The 13,194-nt window shown below is 55.2% G+C and overlaps 1 protein-coding gene across 3 annotated transcripts; it reads left to right on the top strand.

The window, feature by feature from the left end:
• The first annotated feature begins 1,644 nt into the window (after positions 1 to 1,644).
• MAFF (MAF bZIP transcription factor F) lies at positions 1,645 to 12,954 on the top strand. 3 transcript variants are annotated; one of them, XM_039877692.1, is made up of 3 exons: positions 1,645 to 1,889; positions 10,484 to 10,549; positions 11,161 to 12,954. In XM_039877692.1, exons 2-3 carry the CDS (start codon positions 10,514 to 10,516, stop codon positions 11,611 to 11,613), a joined length of 489 nt encoding a protein of 162 aa, XP_039733626.1. In that variant the 5' UTR covers positions 1,645 to 1,889; positions 10,484 to 10,513; the 3' UTR covers positions 11,614 to 12,954. The 3 variants fall into 3 exon arrangements, with proteins under 3 accessions (XP_039733626.1, XP_039733628.1, XP_039733627.1); XM_039877694.1 differs by lacking the exon at positions 1,645 to 1,889 and adding an exon at positions 1,918 to 2,346; XM_039877693.1 differs by lacking the exon at positions 1,645 to 1,889 and adding an exon at positions 5,475 to 8,556.
• The last annotated feature ends 240 nt before the right edge of the window (positions 12,955 to 13,194 follow it).

The raw sequence follows: 13,194 nt of genomic DNA, 5'->3' as shown, positions 1-13,194 counted from the left end.
GAGCCTTGCTGGTGCCCAGGCCTCCACACAAAGACCTCCTAATTGGGGAGGCCCTGTATCCTGGGCAGTAAAATAAGGTAAGTGCTCTGATGTTACCTTCACAGAAGAGATGGCTCTTGAAGTGATGGCAGGCACTTCAGGCAGTGGGACCAGCAAAAACAAAGGAAAGGGAGAATAAATGGCAATATTCCCCCATTTGGCCCCCAAAGCTAGCTCTTCCGGGTAGGGCTCTTGGCACTGAACACATACCTCAGTTTATGCTGGGCCCCACCCAGCTGGGCATAGCCCCAAACATCCAGACCAGGAATCCGTCAGACCCAGATTCAAATTCCAGTTCTTGTGCTTCCTAGCTGCATGACTTTGGAAAGTCACTTTACCTCTCTGCGCCTCCACTAATTTGTTTCCTCAACATGTATTTACCAAGGGCTTACTCTGTACGGAGCACTGTCGTAGGCACGGGACAAGCAGTGGAGAACAAGATTAGACAACATTCTAACTTCATGAAACTTACACCTGGTAGGGTAAGACAGACACTAAACAGTAAGCAAATACATAAATAAGATAATACCTATATCTAAATAAGATAATACCCTACGGAGATATTAAGGTTATATAAAAAATTTTAGAGGTGGGGGTTCCATTAGCCAGGGAAGTTAGGAAAAGCCTCTCCGAGGCAGAGACATCTAAACTGATCTAAAAGATGAAAACGAGCCCAGTAGTGAACGAACAAGGAAATAGCAAGTGAAAATGACCTGTGGCAGGAATGAACTGAGTGGGTTTGAGGGACAGTAAGAAGGGCAGTGTGGCTTAAGACTAGTGGATGAGGGCAGAGTGGCAGGAAGTGAGGCTGGAGAGGTAGCTAGAGGCCAGATGGGTTAGGGACCTGTAAAGCAAAGACAGGAGTATTGTTTATATTCTAAATGCACAGGGAAACTAGAACCGGTGTTAAGCTTTGAGAAGAACATTGTCTGGTGTGTGAAGAAAACATTTAGAGGCAAAGTAGGAGCTATCAGAAGGCTGCTGCCATTTTCCAGGTAAGATGATGGTGCCTAGACCAGGTGGAAGGACTGGGGGTTGGGAGAAGTGGTCAGGTGCAAAGATAGTGTTAGAGGCAGATACGTGACGCTGGAAGGGAAAAAGAAGGATGGAACAAGACTCCGAGGATTGGGCTTGAACAACTGAGATGGGGAAGAATGGGGGTACGGGTTGCTGCGGCAGGGTTGATAATCAGGAGGTGGATTTCGGCTGTGTAGTATTTTCAGCCCCCATCTGGCACCCATGTGGAGGCTCGCGGTGGAACTCAGAGAAGCCATTTCGCTCTGGAATTACAAATTTGGGACTCGGGCATATAGATGACATTTAAAACCACGGGACTGGATGAGATCATCAAGGAAGAAGGTGTAGGTCGAAAGGAGAAGAGGCCTGGGACTGTCGACTGTAAAATGAGACGAACGACACCTTCACCCACGCGGCTCTCGCGAGGAGTCACGTGAACGCTTCCAGCTCGCGGTCTAACTGGGGGTGAGAACCTCGGGGCGGGGCCTGGGTGTGGGCGGGGCCTTGGCGGGGCGGGGCTGAGGATCCAGAGGCTGCTCCCGGGCCGGGGGGCGGCCAGAGAGGTGACGTCACCGCATGACTGGGTTTTTATGAATGAAAGGAATCCTGTGAGTGAGTAATTCCGGGAAGCTCGCCTTACAACTCCGCGCGGCCCCCCGCGCCGCCCGCCCCACAACAAAACTCTGGCGCGTCGCTCCCGCGAGCCCGGCTCGGAGAGACCCGCGGTCGGGACCGGAGGGGAGACGGACCAGGGCACGGGCCGGGACAGCAGCCCGAACGGCAGCGGGACCCGCGCGTGCCAGGGGCGCCAGGCAAAGCGGGCCGAGAAGCCGGTGAGTACGCGGGTCCGGAACGGGGACGGGCGCGCGGGGCCCGGAGTCGGCAGGGTCTCTGCGCCCCGGGAACATGCCTGGGGCGGGGTTCCGGGGCCCGCTCCGTCGGTGCTCCCGTGTACCCGTCTCCCGGTTGGCTGCTGCGTAGGAAGGGAAGGGGGACAGAGGTCCGGGGGATCGAGATGAGGCCGAAGCAAGCTTGGCAGGGTGCGGCGGTGATGGGTCCCTTTCTGGGGGCGCTGGCTGGGAGGCGGCGAAGCTCGGCAGGAAGGGGCAGTGCGGTCTGGCGAGCGTCAGCGTCCGCCCAGGCGGGGCCGGGGGCGGTGTGTGCACGTACGTGACTCGGTGAGAACAGTCCCTGGACCGGTGCCCGTGAGCCGGGCGTGCGCGGTTTGTTTACGTCCGAGGGCGGGCGTGCGTGTGTGTTCTCTGGCCTGCGTCCTGAGTATCCTGCCCGGTGCGTGCGCGCGCGGTGTACCGTGGAGAGTGGGGTGCGTGTGCGTGTGTGTGTGTGTGTGTGTGTGCGTGTGTGTGTGTGTGTGTCTGTGTGTGTCTGTGTGTGTCTGAACTGTGTGTGTCTGTGTGTGTGTCTGTGTGCACCTGTGTGTGTCTGTGTGTGTTCATGTCTGCCCTGCCTGTCTGCGCGCTCCCAGGCGGCAGGAGGACCTTGGGGCCTGTGTACCAGCGGTGCGTACCTTGAAGAGGGTGTGCCCCCATGAGTAAACGCGGAATAGGGACCCAGGCTAGGGAAGCGGCCCGTTCGTGGTTACATAGTCCGGGAATTCTCGCCCGGGCTGTCCCCTTCTAACCAGCTGGCGGCGGCTGGGTCCCTGTTCTCCCCGGAGTTTCCCAGGGCCCTGGCCATGTGACCGCGGTGTTTGTTGCCTGCCCTACAGCCACAAGGTGGGGAGAAGTATCAAGGACCTCTCCCGGCTGGGCTGGAGATGAGGTGAGGAGACCACTCCTCCGCCTAGCACCCTGGTGGCCTGGCACCCAGGTCCTTGTCCCCAGGTTTTCTAGGCTGCTTGAGGAGGCCAACCCTCGGACTCTCCTTCATCCCAGAGTTGCCCATGCCCTCAGTCTCAGGAGGAACAAGAAGGACCAGAATACCCAAAATGGAACCGTAGGAAGGAATCCCAGGCTTCCTCTGTTTAGTAGCCACTCTGGCTGGTCCCAGTTTTGGGGCTCGAACCTGCTGGGCCTAGGAAGATGAGACAGGAGGACGGGGTGGGACTGGTTTCTGTCCTCCTGGTGGATTCAGTTACAAGCGAGACTAGTCAGACATACATATTGATGGCTGGACCTGAGGAGCTAGATGAGGGCCTGGGCCAGCCCGAGTTCCCAGAGTCCTCATTCTGGGCCAGGCATGGTCAACAGGCAGTGGGACAGGTGGTCTTGGTGCTCCGAGGGTTAATGCGTGAGAGGTGGAACCCAGCCTAGCCCTAACCCCGCTTTATCAGCTCTGCAGGAAGCTTGCATTTGGCCCAGTAGCCTGAGGGATGGGCTGGTAGGTAGGGATTCCTTGGTCCTATTCTGCCTTCTCCCTCTTTCTACCCACAGGGCTACAAAATCATGGGGGTTGCAGCGGGCAATTGAGCTTGCTGGGGTGAGGAACCAGAGGATCTTTTAACTTTGAATCTTTGAGCCCTGGTGAGCTCGACTACCACAGTGGGAACCTCAGTATCTCCCTCTGCAGCAACATCCAGGTGGCAGAATGGGGGAAAAAGATTGAGAGGTGGGGAACGGCAGCTTATTTTCCAGGGGAACTGTGGGAGAGAAAGCACAGCCAACAGCCCCAGGCCAAGGCCAGGAATGTCCAGGAATGTGTATGGTTCGGTATGGGAGGTGGCCGCAAGGAGTACAGGAACCAGGCAGGCCCATCCTCAAAGCTGGGCAGGAAACATCTCTGGTTGACTCAGTTACTGATGGAAAACGAGCACTGAAAGATTTAACTCCCCATTGGGTCACCCCGGGCCTTCACCAGGACCTGGGACCCCATGTGGGCTCCCCTGGCCCTTGTGCCTGATGCTTTTAGCCTGCATTGCCAGGGGCCCCATCATGGGCCAGATGCTCCCCAGCAAACAAACCAGATCCAGAGCCTACCCTCTGGGAGCTTAGGTCAGCGAGGGGAGATAAAGGCAAAGGAAGAGCCACCACATTAAATGCAAAACCACAGGTGAGATGGGTCGTATGAGGTGGAGGTCACTGTGGCTTGAAAGTATATTGTGCCGGCATAGTTCATTTTATTGTGCACCGTTTTATTGTGCTTCATAGGTATTGCATTTTTTACAAATTGAAGGTTCGTGGCAACCCTGTGTCGAGCACATCTATCAGCGTCATTTTTCCAACAGACACAGATAACAGCATTTTTTTGTCAGCAAAATATTTTTGAATTAAGTTATATATATATATTTTTTTAATAATGGTACTGTACACTTAATAGACTACAGTATAGTGTAAACATAATTTTCATATGCACATATGATTTACTTTATTGCAGTATTTGCTTTATTGTGGTGGTCTGAAATCACACCCGCAACATCTCTGAGGTATGCCTGTAACAGGGCTCCAACTTAGCCAGGGCAGTCAAGGAAAGCTTCCCTGAGGAGGTGACCAGCGAGCCAGGTTGTCAGATCAAGCGATGATTGTCTGTGAAGCCTTGAGGGCAGAGACTGTGATTCATTTTTAGCCCTAAAAAGGCCTTCAGAACCTGGCACAGAATAAGTGCTTCTTGGTATTGGCGACTGAACGAATGATTGAGCAGTGGGTCCATGAGTGGAGAGAGAACACAGTGAAGGCCTGAAGGCCCCACTTTATGGACTAGAGAGAAGGCTGGCATCGTAGTTTTGAAATGGGCTGAATCTAAGTTTGTAGGTTTGTGTCAGGAATGATCCTCTGACAGCTCTAGGGGAGGATAGATGGGGGATCAGAGGTGGAAGCAGGCAAGACTAGACGCCAGTGAGGAGACGGCTATGGTCATGGTTCAGCTGAAAGAGGAACCTGGATATGCAAGTGAAGCAGAGGAGTGATCAAGGCTGATAGTCTCTGAGTTTGTGTTCTCATGCCCCTGCCTCCAGGAAGCCTTCACTGATTTCCTTTCCCGTCCTGTAGGGCCTCCACTCTGCCAGTGGTCCTGGGCCTCCACTCTGCCAGTGGTCCTGGACCTCCGTTCTAAGCCAGAATCTGACGCTCTAAACTCCAAGATTGTCAGTGTTAGAAGACACCTTAGGCTTAGCAGAGGTTTGGCGTGTTGAGAAACCGAGGCCCAGAGAGAGGGAGTAGCATACCTGAAGTCACACAGTGAGTGTGAGTGGGTGGGGGAACTGGAGCTGGATCCCCAGACTCCTGCTTCCCTGGGGTGCTGGGTTCTCCCAGCTTTGCTCCCCTTCCGTCAGGGAGGAGGCTCCGCCAGTGCCGGCTGCCAAGGCCCAGGAAAACACATTTTTTCCCTCTGTCCTCACAGAGGAAGCAAAATGGCTCAGCAGCCAGAGAAGAGCCCGTGCCAGCGGGTGGGCCCTTTGCAGGATGTCTCTGGAGTGGACTGGTTGGGGGGGGGGGTCAGGGAGGGGGCTTTAGGAGGGCTTGCCGCTGCGGACTGGCCAGAGCAGCTGTCAGTCCCCCAAGAGGAAGTGCATTCTCCAGCCTCCAACGGAAAGTTAAGAACCTGCAAACCCTGGAGGTCGCTCTGCTGGCCTCAGAGGGAAGAAGCAGGGCTGTGTTGGGGTGAGAGTGTTGTGTCTGACATCGAAGAAAGAGCCCCGAGCTGGGGGTCAGGACTCCTGAGTTCCAGCCCACCAAACAGCTGCTCAGTTGTCTCCATGACAAAACAAGGAGGTTGGATCAGCTGCTGTCTCAGGCCCAAGATCTACCAGACTGGCCGAGTCAACCTGGCGGAGGGCCCAGCCCCTCGGCTGACCACCCAGCAGCCCCCAGCCTGGAGCTAGAGGCTAAAAACCTGAGGTTATCAGAAAGTTCCCCATCTTGTGACTTTCCCTTTGTGGTTGCCCGACTTTGCTGAGCTAGGGAATTCCTGGGCACGCATAGGTGCCTCAGCTGACAGCCAGGATGTAGTTGAGGGGGCTGAGGTTAGAACAGGCGGGGAAGGAGGAAAGGAGAGAAGAACAGGTTCAGAGCCTCCCTGGGGCCTAAAAGTACTTAGAATCACAGCCAGCCAAGTGGGTGGGATCTTCCGCCACGATATAGAACATGGGCTGGCCAACAGTTTCCACCTCATATGGGGCTTACTTTGGAGGGCTGTGTTGAGGATTCTGAGGTTGTGTCCAAGCTCAGTGGAAAACAGTACTATGTTGAGAAAGATTTGGGGTCTGTGTCCAACCTCAGTAGGAACAAGTGCTGTGGTTGACTAGCGATGCCTGTGTCGAGAGTGGGGGGAAGGATGATGGTGAGATAAGCCAGCCATTTGCCATTTTTGATATTGTCTAAGCCTCTTGTGTTTTATACACGGATACTATTACAATTGTGCTGACTTTATAAGTGAAGAAAACAAGGCCCAGAGAAGAAAAATGACATGTTCAAAGGGTCAAGCCAGGCCTCCAAGGTTCTGTATCAGCCATAGCACCTAGTGCTCAGCACCCAGCACCCAAAAGGCTCAGTTAACCTAGGTAGGGAGAGGCTTCCCCTCTCCCATCATGTCTCTCTGTATAGCCCAGACTGCCTGGATGTCACCTAACATCCAACTCCCTGAACAGCCGGCAAGGGGCCCTGGCTATCTGTATGTCATTTGCATATTCCTAGGAGACCCAAAACAAATCCTGGCACCTCAGAGCTGGGTGGCCGTGGAGACTGGCAAGTCCAGCCTCCTCTCCACAGAGGTGGGGAAACAAGAGAGGGTGCCCCGTGAGGTCCACACTGGGGGGAGGCGTGTGGCTCAGTGTGGCCTCAGTCCTGGGCTCTGCCCTGTTAGCTGCGTGACCCTGAACTACTCTTTTGACCTCTCTGGGCATTACCTCATAGGGTTGTTGAGAGATCAGGGTGACGACAGTGTGAAAGGGACCAGGATTCAGTCCTGGTCCTGGGGCCTTTACAAGTGTTCAGAATCCCTCCTGACTTGGGGAGTGGCTGTCACTCACCTGCTGTATGACTTCAGGCAACAATACACCTCTCTAGATCTCCCCCTCCCCCTGGGTAAAGTGATGAAGCGGGGGTCTTTCTGTAATTGCTACAGGCCTGACCCCTCCTGGACACACGGCTATTCTCATACCTCCCCAGATGCTCACGCACGTCTACCGTTGCCTCCGCCAAAACTCTGAGCAGGTAGTGTTCTTACTGATGAAGAAGTGGAGACCCACAAAGGTGGAGTGGCTTGCCCAAGGTGACACAACCTAGAAAAAGCAGAGATGGGACCCAAACCCGGGCTAGACTCTTAATCCAGTGCTCCTCTCCTCGTTTCCCCTACCCCACCTGGGGGCCAAGCAGTATGAGGACAGAACCCCTTCTGCTCCCTTCCCCTCCTCCTGGGGTCTGTACCAGCCCTGCCACGCAGAAGCAAGGAGGCGGATGGAAAGGAAGAACTGGAGATGGGGCCAAGAGGTTTTTCTCTCAATGGTGTTCAGCAGGGCGTGAGCTTGGCACTCGGTTCAGACACTGACGAGCTGGTTGGTGGACGGTGTCAGAGATTGCATCCATCCATACCTCCCTGGTGCCTGCTCCCTGCCAGGCCCAGGCTGGCGGCCTCAGAACCTGAGCTGACTCAGCCCGGTTCCTGCCTGAGAGCTTCCTGTCTGGTGTGCAGACAAGGAAACCGACCATTACAATGCAGGGGAGAAGTGCTGGGGCGGGCAGCGCCTAACAAGCCCTGGGATCAGGGAGGGCTTTCTGGAGGAGGAGATGTTTATGCCCAAAGCAGAAGGATGAGTGGGAGGCTGCCAGATAACGTGGGGGGAGAAGTGTCACAGTGCGTGGGGCGGCCTAGAGGCAAGAAAGCGTGGGACGAGAGGAAGTGAAAGGGATTCCATGTGGCTGGAATGCTGAACAGAGGCGGGCAGTGGTGGGAAATGAGCATGGGAGCCACATGGTGGGCCTGGACTCTGTCCCCAGAATAGTAGGGAGCCGCGGAGGGTCTGCATCCGGGGATGACATGGTCACATTCACATGGGAAGATCCTCCGGTTGTTATGTGGCAGATGAGCGGACATGCTGGGACCTCCGTAAGGATGTGTCTGTTAGGAGAAGGTAGCCATATAAGAGGCCTGTACTGAAGGGTGGGATTGGTGTGGGTGGTGTATGAGGGTCTCCAGGTGGTGTCTCTGAAACGTTAGGGTCCTGACTTGGGACTTTCTGGGCCTCAGTTTCCTCCAGCTACACCACAAGAAGCCTGGGTGGCTCTGAAGACTCTCCCAGCCCAAGGACCAGGGTGATTGCCTCTGTCAGGGGATCTCTTGAAGTAACTTCCCTTTCCTGTCGCACTCCTTGCTTCCCTCTAGGGTGTCAGACCCCCTAGCTGTGTGGGCTGGAAGGAGCTGGGGGATTTCTAAGAAGCCCTGGACTGTCCCCACCTCGGCCTGAGTCACACGGAGAATTCAGTAACCATTACTTGAGTTTCTACTATGTGCCAGGCACTGCTCTAAGCACTGGGGGTACAGCAGTGGACGAGATCTCTGCTGTCGTGAGCTGGCACTCTGATGGGAAGACAGACACTGAGCAAATAGGTAAAATGTATGTGGGTAATAATAATTATATATAGTGAGAAGTGCTATAGAGAAACGAGGTAGGGAAAGGAGATGGAGTGTGTGTGTGTGTGTGTGAGGGAGAGAGTGTGTGTTTCTGTGTGTGTGCGTGCACGCGCGTGTGTGTGTGTGTATCAGGGGTTGGGAATTCTAAATTGAATGAGAACACGAGATTTGCAGAGAGACCTGAAGGAAGCGAGGAAGCAAATTTGGTGGCTTTCTAGAGGAGGAGGATGCCAGGCAGAGGGAACAGCCAGTGCAGGGGCCCTGGGGAGCAGTGTGTGTGGTGGGTTTGAGGAACAGTGAGGAGGAGGGTGTAGCTGGAGCAGAGTTGAGGAAGGGGGCGCGAAGCAGGAGCTAAAGTCAGAGAGGCTTTTGCTGAGGCCGCATCACGTAGTGCCTCGTTGGCCATTGTGATGACTTTGGCTATAACCCAGGTAAGATGGGAGCCATGGCAGGGTCCTGAGAAAGAAGTAACGTGTTCAGACTTAACACACAGCCGCCCTGTATCGCCCACGGGGAAACTGAGGCACAGAGAGGTTAACCGATGTGCCAGAATACCACAGCTAGTAAGTGGGACAACCGCTGAAAGTCCCCAGCGTGTCTGGTGCCAAAGTCTGTGCACTTTCCATTTTTCCAGTGTCTCCAAGAGACACCTGAGGCCTGCCAGAATGGGTCGGAGGCCAGCCCCACGGGCAGCTCAAAGAACCAGGGTCTGGACCGGGGTTTCATCCCCAGTTTACGCCATTAAACTGGGCATTGCTAGTGAGAATCGGCAGGACGCTGCATCTCAGACCACCCTCCTGCCCTGTCCTCCTTTGCTCCTCACCACCATCACCGCCCCAGGGGGATTATTAGATGGGGACGCTCTGGCCGTGAAGGAATGGGGGAGAAGAACAGAGTGGCTGCGGACAGAGAGGACTGCTGCTTTAAAGGGGGCTTTGCGTGACAGTCCCTTTCCCAGCCCAGAGCAATGACCATTGGTCCCTAGCGTGCACCCTCCATGTCTCCCCAGTGCCAAGCACATGTGTGGCAAATAGTAGATGCTCAATAAATGTTTGTTGTGTGAACATGGGGGAGACGGTGACACCAATGCGCTGGCCTCTCATCAGTCTAGGAACAGCTCTCCTGTCTGCCCCGGGCAGTGCTGAATTTGCTCTGGGCACCCCAAGTAGGGTAAGCTTTTCCAAAACAAGGGTCTGGATGAGGGAGGCCTGGGCAAGGGGACGGGAGGGGCCTGGTTACATTGTACATTGATGGGGTGCTGGCTGGACTTTGTGAAAAGGTATTGACTAGTACACATGTGTTCTATGTACTTTGCCGTATGTAGGTTGTACTTTAATGAAGTTTTTACTTTTTTAATAAGATAAAATATACATGTCTGGGCCCCATGTGGAAGAATGGCTGGGGGAGAGGGGAGTCCATTCATTTAGTGCATACTTATGGAGCACCTACTATGTGCCAGGCATTGATTTAGGCCTTGACCCTCATTTTGGTGGGGGAGGGATGGGAGGGAGAGACAGGCCATAAACAAGTCATCAAACATAAAATAATTGCAGAAGAGGTCACTGTTATGAGGGTAGGTCAATGGGGTTATGTGATACGACACAAGAGGGTATTAGCCGAATAGGTAGACCTCTTTGAAGAGGCGGCATTGAGCAAAGACCTAAATGATGAAAAGTTGCTACAGAGAGATAAAAAGGAAGAGAACAGGAAAGAGAACAGCAAGTGCAAAGGTCCTGTGGCTGAAATGAGCTGTTCTAGGAGGCCACGTGGCTGGACCACTCGGATGGAGAAAAAGCGGCGAGATGAGTTCCAAGACAAAGGGGGCTTCGAATGCCTGGGTCGTGAGTCTGGATTTTATCGTAAGTGGGGGGAAAAAGTGACCTTGGCCTCCTTTCTCCCCTAGGTCTCAGCCCAGAGAGCACCTTCTGCAAACATGTCTGTGGATCCCTTATCCAGCAAAGCCCTGAAGGTGAGGAGGCAGTCCCTGTTGTCCCCAGTCCCCCTCCCTCCCTGTCCAGGTTGAGCTTCCCACTCCCGCTTCCCTATCAGTACCTGAAATTCCCAAGAGCAGCTCAGCGGGCAGCAGGAATTCATGAGGCCACCGGGAAGGGCTCTGGGCTGGGAACCAGGTAGCCTGGGCTCTGGTCATAGGCTGTGTACCACTCCCCCCACCCCCACCCCCGCGCGCAGCCACTTCCCCTCTCTGGACCTGCTTCCCCATCGGGACAATGCCCGCTAGGCTGCAGGACTTCAGAGGTGCTTTCCTGGGTTTCTTTGGCTGAGTCCAGGCCTGGCCACTGGGTTAGAATTCGGGCTGAGACCTGGGATGGCTCCTTGTGTAGTCAGATCCTGCTTTGGCCCAGCTTCCCCTTACAGATTTCTGCCCCATTTCGGAGTCTTGAAGGAAGTCCAGCCAGCCCCTCAGTACCTATGGCAGTGAAGGGGGAGCACTAAGGGTGTAGGAGGAGCCGACCCCAGTACCTGCTACGTGCCAGGTGCGAGGCCCAGAGTTCGAGGCCCAGAGACAAGGGTGAGACCCTGAGCCTCGGTTTCCCCATGCGCCTACTGTGCTGCCCACAGATCAAGCGCGAGCTGAGTGAGAACACGCCACACCTGTCGGACGAGGCGCTGATGGGGCTGTCGGTGCGCGAGCTGAACCGGCACCTGCGCGGGCTCTCGGCCGAGGAGGTGACGCGGCTCAAGCAGCGGCGCCGCACGCTCAAGAACCGCGGCTATGCGGCCAGCTGCCGCGTGAAGCGCGTGTGCCAGAAAGAAGAGCTGCAGAAGCAGAAGTCGGAGCTGGAGCGCGAGGTGGACAAGCTGGCGCGCGAAAACGCCGCCATGCGCCTGGAGCTCGACGCGCTGCGCGGCAAGTGCGAGGCGCTGCAGGGCTTCGCGCGCTCGGTCGCCGCAGCCCGCGGGCCCGCAGCGCTCGTGGCGCCCGCCAGCGTCATCACCATCGTCAAGTCTGCCCCAAGCCCGGGCCCCGCGCCCGGCCCCGCGCCCGGCCCAGCCCCCGCCGCCTGCTCCTAGTGCCTGCCGCGCCACGGTCACACCCCATTCACAAAACCATGCCCCTCCGACACCAGATTCCTTCCCTAAGTGCCCAAGCGCGACCTCTGTCCCCGGGTGCCATTTCTCTGCAGCCACCAGCCCTGGTGGTGATCACACGTTCTCTGCCTGGATCCCGTCTTCACTGTCCCACCCCTGCAACTGGGAAATAATGGCCCGTAGGAGGGGGCAACGTTGGTGAGATCGGAGGTAGGATGGGGTTGGGGTCTGGGGTCTCCCTGGGCCGAAATTTCAGCTTTCTTAGATTGGGAGGATGGGACGCAGAGCGGGTTAGAGGAGAGCCATCGAGGAGAAGAGGGCCACCCTAATTTCGTAGACTGCTTTTTGTGCCATTTTGTGCCAATGGCCCCTCCCTGCCCTCCTGAGATTCAGGACTAGCTTTGGCCCTGTGTGTGTCCTGTGAGACTGTCCGACTGGGAAGCTGATGCTCCTGCCTCTGCTTTGGGCATGGGGGTGCGTGGCCTTCCACAACTGGGAGAGTCGTGAGAAATTTCCTAGTGAAACCCAGTTAACCAGCGGGGCGGGGAACAGGCCTCTGAACGGTGGGACAGGGCCCAAGGCCACATATGCTTAGTGATCGAGCTGGAACTAAAAGCCAAGTCTTCCCACTGCTGCCGCGAGACTCCAGCCATGGTTGTCAGGGGGACAGTGGACAGAGACTGAAAAAGGGTGGAAGGATCTCCCTGGCCTGGGAGATGACTCTGTGAGTCAGGAGGAAAGCAGAGGGAGAGAGAAGGTGATGTAGGAAGAGAGGGAGGAGCTGGCCGGATAAAGAGAAAGGGGACAAAGGAGGTGACCACTGTGGCAGGTTGGGAGATGAGAAGACAGATCCTGTAGTCCTGCAGCCTGGGGTGGGGATCCTTGAAAGGGAGGGGTACCACGTCTCCCCAGTCTGTCCACTGCGGGGTGGGGGCCGACTACTGCCATTGATTGTTGCCTGTTATCCTGGGAAGCCTAGCCCCACCTCTCCCCCGAAACGGTATACAGCTGCCCACCCCTGCTGTTTATTTATTGCACGAATCTAAGTTATTCTCCCCAGACAGAGCCCTGGCACCTACTCCCTAGGAAAAGTGGTGTGTGGCCCTGAACTGGACTTTATATTTTATATCTGCAAATAAATCACATTTTATCTTATATTTAGGGAAAGCCAGATGGCAACAACAACCAAAAAATGTTTTATAAAAAATTGCCTGGCCCCCAGAATTTATTTATTTTCTGACTTACAGTAAGCGAGTTATCCGCCTTCTGTATTTTGTAGACTTTCTAAATAAAGTCAAGTTCTCTTTATCTACAGTAAAGAAATGTATGTCCCGAGCTGTTTTTTGGGGGGGGTGAGTGTTTCTGAATGAGAGGCCTAAGAAGGTCCTGCTTTTAACCCCAGGCAGGACCCTCTGCTGGGTGGTAAGGTTCGCCCCGATTTTCAGATACCGAAACTATGCACCATCACTAGCTCTTACACGGGCTGGGGGTGGGGTGGAGGCAGGGACCCAGAAAGGCAGTGCCGAAACATCTGTCCTTCCATCCGGGTTCCTGGAGCCAAGG

This window comes from Pteropus medius, unplaced genomic scaffold (assembly GCF_902729225.1).
Source record: "Pteropus medius unplaced genomic scaffold, Ma_sr-lr_union100, whole genome shotgun sequence".
Lineage (NCBI taxonomy): Eukaryota > Metazoa > Chordata > Mammalia > Chiroptera > Pteropodidae > Pteropus > Pteropus medius.
The sequence above is the reverse complement of the archived record's forward strand: the minus strand, read 5'-3'. Positions and strand labels throughout refer to the sequence as shown.

Excerpts from the sequence above, each read along its gene's own strand:
- MAFF (XM_039877692.1), top strand. The coding sequence starts at position 10,514 with ATGTCTGTGGATCCCTTATCCAGCAAAGCCCTGAAG. Across the intron at positions 10,550-11,160 it reads TATCCAGCAAAGCCCTGAAG|ATCAAGCGCGAGCTGAGTGA; the intron begins GTGAGGAGGCAG and ends TGCTGCCCACAG.